A 19,051-nucleotide genomic window follows, 5' to 3' on the forward strand; every position below is an offset into this window, starting at 1 on the left:
AACAATTAAGTGTCCCAGGATTTATGTTTTGTTCTGACACTGAGCTGGGTTCTTTGAGAAAAGGCATTACTGTGGTTAAGTCTTCAGGATGTTCAGTCTACTGATGGTCTAGAAAGGTCCTTGAATCTCCTCTCATATTTTTGTTTTACTATAATACTAGAGGTAAGCAACAAAAAAAAAGGGGGGGGTGTCAATTGTTCTTTTTGAAACAGTTAGGATGTTCTGCAACCTGTCCCATAGACCCAACAACCTTCTCAGATTATCACCTCAAAGGTGATTTGTAGCAAATACATAGCAAGAAGATAAATACATATCATTCCAAAATAGTAATAAAACACAGAGAAAAAATTCTGTGGGGGGGGGAAGCACTGTTCTTCAAAGGGCTAAATTTAGTAAAGGCAAAAAATCCCATTTATCTGAAGAACCCCCATCTCAGCGTCAGCATTCTAAGTATAATTTCAACCTAAGTGGAAGGAACTGAGGGTGCCTGATGACTCGTATGCAAAGCCTAATGTCCTTTCTGACAGGGCAGACCTCGCAGACTGCAGCTTTCCACTTCCATCCTTCAGGGATGCTGGCTCTATGTTTCTGTAGGTAAAAGGACTGAGCCTTACAGCAACTTGCCCACGTCTCCAGAACCATGACTGGATTTGCCGCTGGGTTCACGGAAAATCACCCAAATTATTAGCAGAAAGAATACGTGTACTGTCTCAACTTAACTTCACAATAAAAGATATGTTAGTTTAGGTCATCATTATCTTCTCACCAGAACACTGCAACTGCCTCAAACAGAAACTCCCTGCGTTGCCACTCATGTGTCCACATAGGCCACCATCCCTGACACATGTAAAATCAAACTGTACTCATATCACATACGATGCTCAACATACACTCCATGGGAGAGAATGTGTCTGATACTGTTTCTCACCATGTAGCCACCATCTTTCTTCTCCTGGTCTTTAGCTGGAAGTGATTTCTCGGAATATTATACTGTATTTCTCAATCTTCCTTGCAGCTAGTGGCAGCCAAACTCCATGATACACATTCAAAAAAGGAGTGTACCCAGTTGGGCACAGTGCCCTTCAGCCCTTCTGACTACCTGGAATTCTAATTCAGAGTCAATCCCTGGACCATTAGCCATTAGATTAAGAGATGGCCATGAATGTGTCAGATCAAGAAACACAGACCTCTGGGTCCCACAGACCTCTGTGAAGCTTCATGGCAGAGCTGGACTGCTGACCTGGAGTAACTGGCATTTGTAGGTTTCCAGTGACTGGTAATGGTGCCAAATTCTAAATTATGCAGAAGCTAAACATGTCAAGCCCTTCATAGGTTCATTCCTGCCGCCCATACCGAACCTGTGTATCTCACCCTCTAGGTTTTGGTACTTACCACAGTTCCTGGCGTTTCCACTTCTAACTCTCTGGTAACCATCTAAGTATTTATGCTTCTCTGCTTCGCTCAATTGTGGCTCTTTTCCACAATCACAAAGATATCCTTATCTTGTTCAGCCATAACTTTCTACACTCAGCTCGGATGTCACTTCCTCTATGAAGTTTGCCTGAATGTCTCACACTGAATGGCCATTCTCTGCAATCTCAAAAACACCTTTGATCTTAAGTGAAAGCAAATGCAAACTGCACCCAGCACATTCAGGTATTTGTAGTACCACTCAGTCTCTAGCTGGCAGCATTATCTTGAGAGGTTGTGGGACATTTGGGAATGTGACCTAGCTAAGAAAAGTGGCTCACTGGAGGTATGTGGCGATGGCTAGAGATCTCTGCTTCCTACTCTGCCAGTTTTGGGATCTGTCTACCATTAGTGGTCTGTGGATTGTCTATCTCACTCTACAAAAAAAGCCTCAAAGGGCAGAACCCTACCACATTCTCTGCAGAGCTATACTTCCTCATACAGTGTTTGGCACACTGTCAATCGACATGCTCTTGCCTTGACAGAATTTTCCTCAATGGAGTGAAGCAAACAGTGATGAGTGCCTCAAAATGCCCGATTAACTCTTCAATCAGCAGGAAGTTGAAGATTAATCATATATTCAGTTTTCTGAAGAAGAACCAAAAATTGCAGATGAACCATCCTGACAGCACCTCTACTTGAAGAAACAATTTGCTGCTTGGATATTTCAGACCTGAATTTCCTCATCTATAAAAAAGAAGTTGGCCTTAGGTGATCTTTGAGGTCGCTACCATTTCTAAAATTTAATAATCCTGTTGATGGGTATAAACACCGAGACGTGAATGCAAGAAACTCACAGTGACTGGGTGGCTCCTCCAGGGATTGGCAACATGACCAGCTTACCTAACTCACAAATAAATTATTTAGGAGGTATGTCTAATAAAAATTTAAAGTTATCAGATGACTGTGAATACTCTGGGAGTGCTAACTGTGAGAAAATATTCCTCATTGGTTCCGGTGACACGGCCCTTAAAAGCCCTAGAACTTGCCATTCTTCCTGCTACTGGGCATCTGCAGTTGGTTTTCTTTCTGCCTTGAATATTCTTTTTTTCTGTCCTCGATCATGATATGAACCTAGCCAGACCTTCCACCCTAGGGAAATTTTCAACCACGGCGCTGCATTTCCCTGCTCACGGCATTGGCCGTACTTGCTGTTTCTATTTGTGTGACTACTTGATTGACAACTTTATCCATCACTGCACCACTCTCTCCGTCAAGAAATACTCTTGGTTTTGCTCAGCATTATGTTCATGTCATTGGCAGTGAGTTGATGGTCAAGGAGCACTAAGTGATCTACAAGGGCTGCTGAGTGGAGGCAAAAAACGCCAAGTGTTTTCCTGTGGGAAAAGGGAGGTTGCAAACAAGCAGAATGTCAAGTAAATCCAATCGGCTAAAATCTCCAAGTTCTCCATGCATAGAAGGAAGAAGGTAGGGGACAATAAGGTCATAATGACCACTCTGTGGTGACAATGGAAGAGTAGTTTCTGAATGAGCAAAGTATGACAAGAAGGAGGCAGGAATATGACTAAAAACATTCTGGGGAGGGCTCAGAGGCAAATTTTTACATGAAAGTTATTCACATCCTAAGCACTTCTGTGGCTAGCCCTGGCTAGCCCTTTCTGAATAGAACCTGGGCTATAAAAATAACACATGACAACACGTGGCCATCCCTGAAGCAAAGCAAGTGAAGACAGAGTCAGCCTGGTTCTCAGTAGAAAGAGGGACACGGTTAGATGACAAAGTGAAAACAGAAATACTGAATTTGACTCTCACTTTTATCCAAAATGATTTTTTTTGGTTGTTGTTGCAGGATATTTGATCACACAGTAATGCCAATATTGTGTTATTTACCAGAAAAACCTGTTTCTATTTGTGGTGTGGCTCAGCCCTAGCACACACCTTTTAATCCAAGAGCTTTCTGCTTGACTATTGTAAACAGGATTAAATAACGTCAACCATGGGACAAGAGGTGGAACAACCAACCAGTTCATAGGAAGTGAACATAGGATTATGAAGAGAAAAATAAAACGAGAGGGAAGAAGAAGTCAGGAGGATGGATAGAGAGATGAACAGGAAGTAGAAGGGTTTTTGAGACAGCATGAAGGAGAGGGATTCCTTCTGGGATGTAGACTGAGAAGGACAGCCATCTGGGTCCTTTCTCTGACTCTCTGAGCCAGCAGGCTTTCACCCAAGCATCTCCCGAGTCTTTCTTGGTAAAATGGAAAGATTACATTTTTTTAAAATAACATTTGGCATTCCAATGTGTGGCATGACCACATGGACAGAGAAATCACACCAGCTGCAGACAAACTGAGAAGCCATTAGATTTGATAAGACACCTGGAAAGTCCTCAAGGAGAGAGTTAAATAATATTAAAAGAAAAAAAAAGCTTTCCCACTTTAAAAATGGGAAATATCATAACACAGGACACGAAAACCCTGCATAGTGCTCCTTTACATGGCTTGAAAACTAGAAGCAGAAAATGAAAAGATAGATGACTTAACTGGGATTGACATAATACATATTCAGGATTTCTATGGGCAGCTGTGTTAAGGTCTGAAAAGACTGATTCAGTAATTACACATTCATAAGAACTTGTGGCTATTATGGGGATACCTGTACAAATTAAGACTAACAATTTTCCAGCATATGTCTCTACTAAAATGAGACAGGTTTTTTTTTTTTCATATTACAACACAAAGCACATTATAGGTCTACCACACAATCCTACAGGATGAGTAGTTATAGGAAGATCTAATCACACCTTAAAAGATATGCCTAATAAACAGGGGTAATAAAGACCCTCAGAGATAACTAGCAAGAAAGGAACAATAGCTGTGAAGAGTCATTGGAGAGTAGAGAAAAATGCTGAATTAAATCAGCCTGAATATTTTAAACATGTGTTGCCCTCAGAATGAAAACTGGGATATGGGTTGCGATGGAGAAGAGATTTGTCTTTTTTCCACAGGAGAAGAAAAGCTGTGGGCACCATCAAAATTGATAAAATTAGATATGAACAGGAGAGAGCTCCTGAATAAGAAGAGGTGATAGTTCATCAGAGAGCTTGGTCATTCAGTCCAGACTAACTTACAAAGACTAACAAATGCCTTTCATTTGACCAGGCATGAAGAAATAAAAATAAAAATCACACTTGGTTAGAGACAGCAAAGAGAATGGGTGGTGGAGGACTAAGTGGTGTGGAGTTGAAAAGTTAGAGATGGCTGAATTCTCCTTTAGTACAGTTTATGGGGCATGATAGCAAAAGGTTCCCAGACTGCTATAAAAGGCCTGCATGCCCCCCTCCCAAAGTTTTCCTGCAGAGTATGATGCTGAAAGAACATTCACGCTACAGAGAAGTTATTCATGAACCCAGGACACAGGGATGAACAGTCCTTCTTCTCCTCTGTGAAAGCTGACTCCATGGCTCTTTAGCTCCCTTTGGTTTAGGGACAGGGCTCTGGGCAGCTACAGACTCTGCAACCAAAAGCACCAGGGCAGAGCCTCCTGCAGCTGTGCCTCCCAGAATGTGGGCTTTGTTTCCTCTGATAACTGTTCTTGGTGAGCGCCCGAGCTCACAGAAACACAAACGTATGACCAGACTGTCTTCTGCTCCTACCCATGGGTACAGTCACTGGAAGAGAGAAATCCACGCCTGAGAGAGCGCGTCCTCTTCTCTCTAAGATTTACTTGGTGAGGACTTGCTAATGGTAATCATCTTTATAATATGATGGAAAATAAGTCACACATGCCCAGGAAGAAAAGCCTCCAAAACCAGCCAGCCAATCAACCAATAACTTTATTTAGACAACTCAGAGGAATCCTCTAGAGAGGGCATTTTAGTTTTTATAAAGGCCATCTTGGGACACACAGGATAAATGTGGCTGTCTCAGGTTTCTAAGTGTCTTACTTGATTCCCGAATGCATCCAATTCACATTCTCTGTGACCCAGATATGTCCTTGACCATGTGTGAATTCCAAGGACTTGGCTTGCAGAGCCTCACCCTTAAGACTCTGGTTCCAGTCAGGAGTCTGATGGAATTAAAGTATCCTCCGAAATAAATCCACAGGTTAAGAATAGCACTTTAATCTATCCTTATTAAATGTCCTCCCTTCAAAGTCAGTTAGACTCTAGAATATGAACGTAGGGATGTGAGTTCAAGAATAAACAAAATAAATGAAACTCAGAATTGGATTAAAAATTAGAATTGAGAAACTAAAGAAAACATCAGTATGTGGATTGGTACTGCCTCACCAGAAACACCATCAACCACAGCAACTATGGTCTATGAACAAGATCCACAGAGCAAATGGAAGTAAGTATGACATTCAACCTAGAAGAACAAGCTTGCACTTGAGCCAGTGTAGGTGCTGTGTAATTAAAGGCCCCAAGGAGTCAGGCCACTTGACTTCAAGCCTCACTCCTCATCTTAGGGTTCTATTGCTGTGAAGAGACCATGACCATGCCATGGACACAATGACCAAGGCAACCCTTATAAAGGCAAATATTTATATTGGGGCTGGCTTACAGTTTCAGAGGTTTAGTCCACTATCATCATAGCAGGAAGCATGGTAGCGTGCAGGCAGACATGATGCTTGAGGGACCAAGAGTTCTACATCTTGATCCCAAGGCAGTCAAGAGGAGACTACTATCTCCCACCCTGGGAGGAGCCTCAGCATAGGAGACCTCAAAGCCCACCTATTACTTTCTCCAACAAGGTCACGCCTCCTCCAATAAGACCACACCTCTTAATAGTGTCACTTCCTATGGCCAAGCACATGAATCTATGGGGGAGGGGGCGGGCGCATATTCAAACCACCACGTTCCTCTTCCCCATTTCTGCCTTAATTTCCACAATTAAAAGTTTTCCTAGCGCTAGAAAGAAAATAAGACACCAGCCCTCCAGTGCTATCTCCAATCCTCAAGTTCCTCCTGAACAGAGATGGAGGCAGAGCAGTTAGACAGCGTTTGAATTCTCAGCTCCCTAGCTGTTACTACCCTGGTAATCGCATCTTTCGAAGAATTATTTATCTACTCAACGGTGATGACCATAATGTTAAGGAGAATTAAGTGGCAAACATAGGGAAAATGTTGATCCTGGAAAAAGTATGCAATTTAGTTGTTGTGGGGCTAACAATAATTAATAATAACAGTGACTTAGGGAAGAAAGAGTGGCTAGGTTATGGTTCATCCCTTACTCTTCTATTGTGAAAAGACCCAGAAGAAAGCACTTCATGGGGGGCTTGCTTGAGTCCGTGGCAGGGAGCCTGGCCTTGGAGCAGTAGAAGAGGACTTAGTCCACAATAGGCATCCTCAGTGATGTGGGGGAGTGACCCACATCCCCCAACAAGACCACACCTCCTAGTCTTTCCCAAGCAGTTCCATCAGCCAACTGAGAACCAAGCATTCAAATATAGGAGCCTACGGGGGCTCATTCTCATTCAAACCATCACAGCTATGGTTAACCAGAGCAGGAAATGTACGGTAGCAGGAACTTAAAACGTCTAATCGCATCCCATCCACAGTCAAGAGCAGGAGAAACAAACGCGTATGCGTTAACCCGTGCTCAGCTCACTTTCTCCTCTTTTACACAATCTAGGACCCAAATTCAGAAAATAGTGCCGTACACTTTCGGGCCAGGGCTGCCCGCATCGATTAATTCTCCACAGACACGCCCAAGGCTAATCTGATCTAGGCAATGTTTCACCTAGACTCCCTTTTTAGGTGGCTCTTGGGTCAAGATGATCATTAAAACTAGCCATCACACGTGGAAACCACGGTATAATACGATTTAAAGAGCGGGGGTGGGGGATTCTGACCACAGGTGAAAGGAAAATGTCAACACGAATACACCTGGACGCTCACTGGCTATCCCACCCCTCACACTGTCCCCCATCTCTCTGATTAAGGCTTCCCCGGATATAGAGTGGGACCACCAATCAGATTTTGAGTCCATTCGAATTACAGCCTATTAAGATCGAAAGATGGTGTCATGAAATGTAATCAAATGCTGTTGTGAGATGATATGTGACAAACACCATCAACCCCACAGCTGTGGACTCGCAAACCCACCTCATCTGACCCCAGTGCCATTCCAGCTACTTCCAGCAACAGTCAAGACACACTCACTGCTTGGCTCAGCGGCAGATTCTTAAAATAGAATGGGTCCACGTTAACCCACTCACTTCAAATATTAGAATGGAAAAAGAAGAACAGCAACCAATCCAGCACTTTCCAGGGCTTGGCTACCACAGCCAATGCTGGCTCAACCAATCCATGAATATTAATCTTTCTGGACTCCAAACAGACTGAACATTTTAGTTTGGAGTTCACCTCTGTGTTAGCGCTAACGAATACTTGGGCTCTCTGCGGATTTCATTGCTAAAGACTTGAGTGGACGAGCATAAGAAATGGAAGGCTGGACCAAGCGAGGAGCCAGCCTTGTGGAGTGACTCAAGAGAGGCACCCAGTGCACAAACTCACCGGTAAATGATGCCTTTCTCGTGGAGGAACATGAGTGCGGAAATGATCTCCGCAGCGTAGAAGCGTGCTCGGGCTTCATCGAATCGACGGGACTTTTGAATGTGGAACATCAGGTCACCTCCATTCACAAACTCCATGACGAAGAACAGACGATCCTAAATGAAGCATGTGGGGATTGATTAGCCTATTGTTTGTTCATCAGCATTATGCTCCCTTGAAGGGATAGATATTCCAGGAAGTATTGAGACTGCTGTCTGGGAGCAAAGGTTGGCCCTGTGTGGGGTCAGGTCCATGGTCTCTTAGGGAACAGCGGCATGGAAATCTCCTGTAGGTGTTTCTACACAGCCTTAACTTTCTCCACCAGTAACCATAGGGAAAAGCATCAAGAGACCTTGGATCTCATTCCAGTCACACGCATGAACAATTGTGTAAGTCGAGAGAGGGTGGGCGTCAAGTCCTCTGGCAAAATCTTCAGCGGAGCACACAGGGTTAATCATAGAGTAAAGCGTGCTTCACCCATCACAGAGGAGCAGAAAACAAAGAAATTGCATCCTAGAACTCAGCCAAATGGAAGCCCGATCGACAGTCTCTGGTGGAAAGTCCCCTGGTCCACCACAAGACCAGGAATTAGCAGAGGACTTAAAGCACACCAGAGGCCTGCAGTGACTGTCACCACCCAGGGAAAACGCCTCCTAACAAAGCCACCGCTCACACCAAAGACTGCTTACTGACAGGAAGGTCCACCCAGCAAGCAGTTTTTCTGAGACTCATAGTGTAAAAGGCTTGCACCTACGGACCGCCAACGGAAGTGAATTTTCTCACTCCCTTCTCTGATCACTGAATGGGGTCCTGGGGATTCAACAAAGAGGCTCACAGACATAAAGCAGATCTGGCTCCGTCTGCCTTAGAAAGGCTGGTGCAAGGAACACGGCTTCTTACAACATAATCAACGAATCTAAACCTTCTGGTAGGGCTGTGAAGGAAGTGGCTCAGGAAGAGGGACACCTGACACCTGCATGAGGGTGAGGGAGTGCCTGAGCAAGAGACCTGTGAGTCAGGGCTTACAGGTGAGTGCCATGCTTCAAAGTCAGTGAGAACATGGGGGTAGGGTCACTGTGTGGCCAAACTGGAGTTTTATCAAAAGATGTATGCAAGCAAGAACCTGCCTTTGCTTGGAGTTTGAAATGCTACATACACACAGACACACAGACACACACACACAGAAACACACACACACACACACACACACACACACACACACACTCAGCTGGAAGCATGAACTTATTAGAAGCAAAACCAAAATGGCAAAGTTCATTAAAAAAAAAAAAAAAGAAACTACCACCAACTCAACTCTCCAGGTTGACCCATAGCCCAAGGGAAGACTATGCAAACACAGCAAGGCCTGTGACTAAGCTATGGGCTGTCATTTGAGTTCGAGTGGCAAGAGGAAAGGCAGATTTGGGCGGACAGGCTCAGATGATTATCAGCTATCCTATATTCCATGGGCAGGAGTCTGGTGGGTGGGGCACATTAGCAAAGAGGATTAGGTGCAGGGTTAACTAACGCTCCAGGGACAGCTACCAAAGCAACACACACAGGAAGTTGTTATACTAACACAGGACTCGTCTGGAGGGCTAGGCCCAGGGGTGTGAGGAAGATGAGGTTGGAAAAGCCACCCTGAATAAGGGGTGCAGCCTCGAGCTATTCGCCTTCCTTGTGGATGCAGCTCGCAGCCAGCCACTTGAGTTCTAGTTGCTCTGAACATCCCATTACCAAAATTTAGTCCGCAGGTAAGTGGCCATCCTGAGGCCGCTGTAAGCTAGTGTCCCTGGCAAGAGTTTCCAAGGCAGCTGTGGTCATCAAAAAATAAGGGCATTCAGAAGGAACCCTGGGCATTCAGAAGGAACCCTCTTCCACACACAATATCTTTTTCATACACAAAATCTAAAAGGCCAGACCCTGTGCTAAATTGTGGGGGTGAGGGTAGGACATGCTGCCTTCAGGTTTTTCTCTTTCTCCTCCATCTTGGCTCCACCTATAGCCCCAGTTTGGGGGCAGATCTCAACCTATAGAATCTGACCCTTTCTCCTTTGCTGAATCTGGAGGGAGACAGGATCTTTAGATTTAAAACTAGGAATGTTTTGTTCAGTGTTCATGCTTCTTTCCATCCAGAGTCTCACTTCTTTTATAGGCCTGGCACAAATGTAGAATATACAGGGTACCATTCACAGCCCCTGGGATGCTATCAGCTCTTAAAGCAGGGAGAAAAAACAAAACAAAACAAAAAACAAGACTGAAGAGAGGCAACCAGGATGAAATGAAGACAAGATCTACCCTATGAAAGACCCCAACTCACATGACAAGGTAAAACACTAAAATTATGTTTATCAACCAGCAAGATGTTTTTCTTCTTCTTCTTCTTCTGCAAAGAAACCTCTGAAGACCTAAGCTTGTATGGACCCTGTTCTAAAATGTCTGCTAAAGAGAGGGAGAAGGTTCCACTGCAGTGACCCCAAGATTGTCATTACAGAGGAGGAAACAAATCACAAAAGCTTACAGTGTTTACAGAGAGACCTATTCATCGTCAGTATAGTGTGTGGGGAGTGTGTAAGATGAGAGATAGAACATCATCAGAAACAAAATTTTATTGAGCACTGCACCCCATGGCAAGGGCTCAGGATGCAGAATCTGATGCTGCTACTGCTAGTGGCTCCAGTGAAGACATTTTCAGCCCAGAAAAGAACATGGAAGCACAGAATGCTTTCCGCTATAGCTAGAGAGAAGCCAGATAAGCCCCACGCAGTGACAGACATCGGCTTTAGGTTGTGGGGTCTGAATGGCATCTCTTTCTGCTTCCTGGGAGAGCTCTTAATGGTTTCTGAAGCCTCGTGATCTTCCTGCACTTTTCTTACTGTGATTTGAAAGAGGGAAGAGAAGATATTGGAAAACATGTGATTTGAAAATGTGTCACAGAAACGTCATCCAGGCGGTTGGAATCAGAAGGTGGCTGCAGAAACTCCATACTGTGGTTTCTATTACTGGGGGTCATTGGTAACTACCCCTTCTCTCAAGGCTTCCCCACTGCATCACACTTACGAGAATGGCTTCCCGAGCCAGAGCCAACTGGCTGTGGGTTTTATCTCAGGAGCTGCAAGGGTCAAAGGGCAGGGTACCTCCTGAAGTTCTGAAACCACCTTCCTTTCTTTAAGGGTGTGAATAAGAACGACCATGTACTAGGCACACTCAGACCTCCAGGCCCTGAGCAGGGCCTGTGCATCCTGAATCAGATGTGCGCCTACACCTGCTGGCAGATATGTAGACAGAACATACCAGCCAGGGTGATAAGGGTGGCACAATGGTCCAACAGGGAAAGGAGAGATAACAGCCTGGAGGCTAGGGTGGGATTTGGGGAAAGTTCTTGAGAAGAGCTGACATCGTGCTCCCCGCCCCCACCCTCAGTTTAGAAAGTAAAAACAAACAAACATACAAAAACAAAACAACAAACAAACCAACCACAGAGGCCAGGCTAGAGAGGGACAAAAAGAGGATGGGTAGCCATGATGCGCAGTGGCCAGGACTGGTTCGGGCAGAGCACAGCTTTCTAAGTGTTGAAGCTGCCGACTGCAGAGCCCTCTGTGCCCAGGCTGCTAGGTTTTGATCAACCAAGAGGCAAATTCTGGGAGGTGTTTGACCCCATCCTACATCACCTACAACTGACAGCCGCAGGGTCTTCCATTTCTACCAATAAACTCCCCTACTGCACTTAGAATTTTAAGCCCCGTGTCTGGATGAGCTAGGTGACAACCATGGGATATGGTTTGAAAAGACCCCTGTGAGCGCTGGGACATGTCACGTATATAATAAAACATCAGTAACAAACCAAACCACCCCAGAGAAATCTTATTCCTTTGCAATGAACTGCATAAGTCTCCAAGAAGCCTTACATGGGGTGAAAAATTTCACCACTGAAGAGACTTGGATGTGAGGTTCCGACAGGAGGCAGATGATAACCTCTTGCCTACAACTCTTGTCTAGGTTGTCCAAGAACTAGTCCCTACAGTGACTTGCCCAATACACTGAACCATAAAAGGAGATGAATCTTTTTTGGGGGAAATTCCACATTACTAGGGAGAGACAGTGTGATGGATTTAGGTGGTTGTGAGTCACTTCTAGGTCAGGGAGGGTTCTGCTATCTCACCCCGGCAGCCAGAGGATCCTTCCTGTCCTTGAAATCTGTATACACACCCTGTTCGGGATTTCTAGTGTCCAGCTTACCAGAAGCTGAGCCTGAGCCTCTGTGGAGTGCTGCCTGTGGCTCTGGTTCTTTTACAGAAGATCTGCCCTGACCTATGTGGTACAAAACCCAAGGTCTGGGAGACGGGTTGAGCTTCGGTTCCAAAGCCAAGCCCTTTGTCTATCCTGAGTGCTTCTCTCTTGTCTCTGATTCAACTAACCACAAACGCATGGGATGATGAACACCCGCGGGAATAAAGCAACTTGCAAATCCCTTTGTCCCACGCCCTGTTATTAGTTACAGGCACAGAGTTCAGGGAGCTGGTGCAGGGCAATAATGAAATTCCTGTCGTCATCTGCCCTGGTTCCATTAACCCACTGAAGGCTGAGACAGCTTCCGCCTTGGCTCTCTGGCAACAGGAGATACACATATCCCCTGAACGGGAGACACTTCTCAAAGTTCTCATTTTGGGTTGGTCCCGGGTGCTGAAACTGATACACAGCTAGATTAGGCAAAGCCAGGCTGTGTGGTCGAGCTCCACTAAGACAGGATGTATGACAAACTGAGTCCTTGATCGTAAGGAGGCTGTGGAGGACACCTTTAGGGCTATCTGTTCAGGGTAGTAAACACTCTGCTCAAAGACAGCTCTGGGGCCGTGCAGGCAACTGCCACACCTCCAGCAGCTAACTGGAACAAGCCTATGTTTCCTGATTCTCTTTCCCAGAACATTCAAACTGGGGTGAGGAGTTTTAATTCAGTCTGAGCTGTGAGTAAGAACCAAGGGGATATGAGTGGGGGAGCCGAGGCTGCCTCTGTGCCACGAATACACGGAAGTCCTCAGTGGGACAGAGTGTTGCAAACCTCTGGATGGATGGATGGATGGATGATGGATGGATGGATGATGGATGGATGGATGGATGGATGGATGGATGATGATGAATGGAGAAAGGAGGGATTGGTAAATGGAAGGATGGATTGACCAACATATGGGTCAATGCAAGGTAAAGAATAGAGCAGGAAATATAGAGCATAGCAGAAATATGAGGCAAGGGAGAGTGGGATTAGAAGGACATCACTAGGGTTCATCATGTATTTTCAGTTTTAGATCTCTCTGGGAGGGCTGGTCAGTCAACTCCTAGCCTCAGGTACCACAGTGCCTCTTGTATTTGTGAATCTTTATCTTTGGTTCTTTTCTTCCATAGCCTTGGGCAGGTTTTCTGTTGCTTCCAGAAAATATTTAAGTAGAACACATGTAAGTTTTTTAAGGAGCAAGAAGCTTCCTGATTTAAAATCTAAGACAAAATGCCTATAGCAACACTGATCACGAGAAGGATTAACAGAAGCAAAGAGCCTCAGTACCCAAGGCCTTTCAAAAGAATCCTAACAAATAGTACCTAATAGCAGATGATAAATCTAAATCCAGGAAACACTGTGCCCAATGCCAAGTTCTTGGTGCCACTAATAGAAACACTGCCTAGTGATAACACCTGAGCTGTGGACCCAGAATTCTCAGTATGCATGGGCAGCTTCCAGTATACTTTATTCTCTCCCCCCCTTTTTTCTTTCTCTCATTTCCTTTCTTTCAACTCACCTTGTAAAATGAAGATGGCAAGATTGTAAATTCAAGGTTAACAAGAATTAGCTAAGTCAAGCCAAAAGTTTTTTTTAAACCAGTATTTGGCCTACAGGAAGTGCTCAAAATAGGATAGTAACTATTATCCTTATCACCCCACTTCCATAACTATCCCCGCTACAGCTTCAGCCACCGTGGCCCCACGGTTAGAACTGCAGCCCAGCCAACATCTATACATTAAATGAAATACACACATTTGCTAACACACACAAACACAGGGAACACACACACACACACACACAGATACACAGACACATACATACACACAGACCCACACAGATACACAGACCTACACATACACACATACAGAGACACACAGATACACAGACATGTAAACACACAGAGACAGACACACACACACATACACACACACACACACACACACACACACACACACACAGAGGCATGTGCAAACTGATAAAAGCTGCAATGTCTCTCTAACCCCCAATGTAGCACAAGAATACAGAGCACCGTAGCGGGATGCAGCAGCTCATGCGTATTTCAGCTCTTGGGAGGTAGGAGAATCAGGAGTTCAAGGCTAGCCCTGACCTCACAGCTAAGTCAAGGCCAACCCAAGTCTAGCAGGTCCAAGGAGATGAAAGTTCCCCACCTCCGTCCCCCAAGCCCAGCTGTTGAGGTAGAGAAACATTTCCTAATGCCACACGGCAATGACCTTGATCAGGTAAAGACTTCATTCTAGGAAGTATTAAGGAGTCCCAAAGCTGGGTTGATAACCAAAAAGATACCAACCAAGCATACAGTTCCATTCAGTTTCCTAATTTTCTAACACTGGATGAGGATTCTGATTCTCAGCTTTATGGACTTTAAAACATTATTACCTCAAAACAAATGCTCTGCCCTGTAGACGGCAATGTGCTATTAAACACTTTGCATCTCGTCCTTTCCCCCTTCTATGACATTTACTCACTCCGATAACCACACTAAGAACAATTTTTCTCTGTTCAAACCTAGACGACACAATCCTTTTGATTTACAAATACGTTTCATTTGCAGATAATGTTGTTTTGGGAATGAAATGTTTTGAGTAAGGAACAGTCACGGCATATTGGCCACAGTGAAGATGGAGGAAAAAAAATTCAAAAGAATAGCAATTACATTTATGGTTATGAATAATTTAGATAGTGATTCAAGAACTGGGAGAGCTATCTACACTCATCAAATTCAAAGAGCTGCTGGGGAGTGTTTCCGTATGAATAACAAACACCATACAGAAAGCGGCAGAGTGCTATAAAGAGCTGTGGGCAAGAAAACAGTCTCTGGGAACAGACAGAAGCATGCTGAAAGTCTCCTGAGGCGCACTGCTTCATTGTTTTTCACTGACCAAGTCATCTACTGGGTGAGGAGAGGGACAGAGTTCACATCAACAGGAAGCAGTTATTGACGTCAAAGAGGTCACGGTGGAAAGCACCCTTGTCAGGAAATCTGATTGCACCATGGCCGAACTGGAAACCACTTGAATTTAACCACATTAAGAATGATTGCAAAGGCTTTACCGAAGAAACTGAGATGGCGTCTAATGGCTTTGTTGTGGTTTTGTTGTTGTTGTTTGTTTTTCATCATCCTGCACACCCCTATAGGAGGCCAGGAGTTGATTCAATCACCTATCAAAACCGGGGTCAAGGTACAGCTTACCTGGTAAAGTGTAAGGCCCCTCTCCTGTCCCCTGCTGCATCTGGTCTTCCTAAGTTTCCAATGCCTCCACCATAGCAAACAATGCTTTAGGAACTTGGATTTTGAACCTGGAGGGATTCACCACCCTGAAGGCAGGTGTGCTCCTGGTGGCCAGGACTTGTTACAGCCACATTTATAATGAATCCTGACCAGCCTCTATACCAGATGAGAGAAAGAACTGGACGGGATCTAGAACCACCTAGAAGATGAGCTTGTGAGGGAACTTTCGAGATTAGGTTAACTGTCAAAGGAAGACTCGTCCTAAAGGTGGGGGCACTATCCCACATCTGGCTTGAGATCCCCAACTGTTTAAAAAAAGGAGAAAGCGAGCACAATGCTAGTGTTCATCTCTGTCTCCTGACTGCAGATGCAATAGGGCCAGCTGCTTCCGGTTCCTGCGGTCATGATTTCCCTGTCATGATGGACTGTACCTTCAAACTGTGAGCCAAAACAAGCTCTCTCTTAGGTTGCCTTCATCGGGTAACTTTTCACAGCAAGGGAGAAAATAACTAAGAGCATAGCTCTCATGTGAGGAAGGATGGTTGGTGGAAACAGATGAGAAGGACTGTTTTGGGAAGAGGACTCTGTCATTTCGGAAGGAAAACCCCAGGTGGTTGTTGGAGCGGAGAAATAGGCAGAAGCTGCAAAAAGAAGAGAGAGACACCCACCACTCTCTGCCAGATCTGAGAAACGTCCCCTATTTCTTTGGTGACCCGACTTTTTAGCGTTTGAGTCTCCTTTGGGGAATGCACTTCTGAGTGTCCTTTGGCTTCCCACCCATCTCTGCCCTCCTGTGGCCTTCCCTCTGTAGTACTCCTCTAAGTATCTTCTAGATTCCCCCCAGTGCAGCCCCGTACAGTCCACTCTCCACAAGCTCCCTGGTGGCTGGAGCTAAAGCCACTCCTCAAGGGTGCTGTCCTTCCAGTCCACTCCTGTGATCACTGCCCTGGGCCAGGAGGTCAAAGGCCACTGGCTCAGCCTTCTCACCTACTCATTCGCCTCCCTCCTCTCCAGACAGCAATCAGAAAGGCCTTTTAGAGTAGATGTCTTAGACTACTCCTTAGTTGGAGAGCTTTTACTGACTCCTTTGAACATCTACAGTTATGGCTAAACTCCTTAGCAAATGCCTGAGACCATCCCAACTGCTCCTTCAACCTCTGCATTCCCTCTCCTGTCCCCTGCTGCGTCTGGCCTCTCTAGGTTTCCAGTACCCCAGTGGTAAGCCTTTGTGGTTCTGTACTGCCGTTCTGAATCTTAGACTCTGGCCTCACCGATAACCAAAGGCCTTAGCCCCTCAGGTCAGGGCGCAGACAACCCCTCCTCTGGGAAGATTGTCATAGCTCCTTCAAGACCATTTCCCGTCTTCTTCTATCACAAAGGGACACAATTACCTTTAACTGCCAACTGAAGTCTACTCTCACATTCCGGAATCACATGGTTTTGAGGATATCATTTACCATCTCTATTTTTTTTTAAGCAGGGTCTTATTATGTAGACCTGGCTGGCCCTGAACTCACTGCACACACTTCCACCTGCCTTTTGCCTAAAGCCTGTATGCCCAGCATCCGGGTATGGCTGTTTTAAAGTGAAATGATGTTTCCATATACAGAAAACAAAAAGAAAACTACAAGTTTGCTCTCCTTCAAAGCATACTCATATTCTCATATTATCACTAGCAGGTACTTCCATACCAATTGGGAAATATTTCTAAAGGTTTGATTTCTCATTTGTGAAACCAAGCCTTGTGTACCTTGTACAGGACAGGGTCTGACTCACAGACAGGCCTCCCCGTGGACTCAGTGGCTTTCATCCAAAGCACTGGTTTGATGTCTTGTGGATAAAGTGAAAGTATAGTGATTAAATATGAAAACAAGAAAAGCTGTGCATTTCCTACTCCATGTTAAAACTCACTTAATGAACTCATATTCTGTTCCTAGGCACACCACACCTCTGCTTTATTGTGTGGCAGACTTCTAGGCTAACAAGAGCCAGCAGGGTACTAACTAGTCAGGTCCTTGTTTTCTTTGAACGAACCCTGCACACTTTTGCAAATCCTCATATTTAGCACACCCAGGCAAAACGGATGAAAAAGTTCAGGAGCCCTGTCCCAGGAAGTGTCGCAGAGAAGGCACTGATGGCACTAACTCAGCCTTTCCACAAACCCAGAAAAATATGACAATAGGTATATATTTTAAAAAATCATATTTATTTATGTGTGTTCACACGAGTGTCAGCAGGTGCATGCCATGGCTCCTATGTGGAGGTCAGAGGAAGTCAGAGGTCAGACTTGTAGCAGTCCGTTTTCTCTTCCCACCATGTGGGGTCCAGGACTTGGGTAGCTGGACTTGGTGGTCAGCTGCCTCCCTCACTCAGCCATCTTGCTGGCCCAGGTACACTTTGATAAGGATAATCGGATGCACTTTGATTTCTCTGTTAGAGATAGTCCTCCAGCTCAAGTGACTAGATCACTGCGACAGCCACACAGGGCCAGTTTTGAGCCATGGCAGTTTTCTTGAGGAACTCAAACGCACCTCTGATGCCTAGTGAGTTGATACCAAGGATGCTGCTTGCCTCCAGTGCATAGGACAGCCCCCTGAGAGAGGCTTATCCCACCATGTGTTAAAAGGGGGCCCGCGACGCGGGCTGTACCACTGTACCAACGTGTGGATTTTATTTATGCGTCACTGAAGATGGTAACAGTTCACCAGCCCTGAGGTGGGTCATGTGATAGGGCTGATGTTCTGAGCAATGTGGAGAGGAACTTTCTCTGCAGATCTGCCCTCTATAAAGCCCAGATAAAGAGGAGCTAATCAGGTGAATGTCAGGCCCACGTTCTACGGGCTTCCAGGAGAGAAATTTAACCAGGCTGTGGGCCAGCTTTGCCTTATAGGCTGTTTTGATTGTCTCCAACTCGCCCTAAGCAGCTTTCACCATCGGTAGATGGATGTCGGTACAAACGTTGTGGACAGCACTCATCCCTACTTCGAGTTTCCTCAGAGGATACCAAAGACACCATGGTTCTGTGTTCCGCAAAAGAGGGTAGGAATCGTCAGAGCAGCAAGATGCCTGGGCGGCTCCCTAAGGAGCACTGCGAAGAAATGGAAAACCATGGATGGGTGGAAGGGAAGGTGGCCAAATGGTCCTCCTGTTTGGATGGGGAATTACACTGTACGTCGTTTTAATGTCATAAGCAAAGTGAATGAGGATGAAGTGAAGAGACCCTGGGAAGAGTTCCAACCCTCCCTTCACAGCTCCTGGGAGATGAACGATGACAGAGCCGCATCGGGTAGGGAGGAGTCCATAATACAGTGGGTTCTTCTGCGGAATGAGCGTCCTGCAGGCTGGAAGCCTCCCCCAGAACAGAAGCAAGGAACACCGTGGGTGGCCCTACAGGGAGGACAAGGGCATCCTGGTCTCTCCAGAACAGAGGACTATAGCAGTGAGACAGGGCCAGGGCAGCACTGACGGACAGTAGAAAGCAGGAAAGGGAGCCTTAGGGAAGAGAAATTCCATGGGTCTGGATGGCTCATGAGGTTATTTG

At 45.4% G+C, this 19,051-nt stretch overlaps 1 protein-coding gene across 1 annotated transcript in view; it reads right to left on the minus strand.

Annotated features, from left to right (window-relative positions):
- The window catches only part of Prkch (protein kinase C eta), a 203,062-nt gene that overhangs the window by 56,089 nt on the left and 127,922 nt on the right, over positions 1 to 19,051 (minus strand). The window contains exon 10 of the mRNA XM_055595508.1: positions 7,952 to 8,106. Within this exon, the coding sequence (XP_055451483.1) occupies positions 7,952 to 8,106 (155 nt within the window). The remainder of the gene's footprint in view (positions 1 to 7,951; positions 8,107 to 19,051) is intronic.

Source organism: Psammomys obesus, unplaced genomic scaffold (assembly GCF_907164565.1).
Source record: "Psammomys obesus unplaced genomic scaffold, mPsaObe1.curated_primary_1811, whole genome shotgun sequence".
Classification (NCBI taxonomy): Eukaryota; Metazoa; Chordata; class Mammalia; order Rodentia; family Muridae; genus Psammomys; species Psammomys obesus.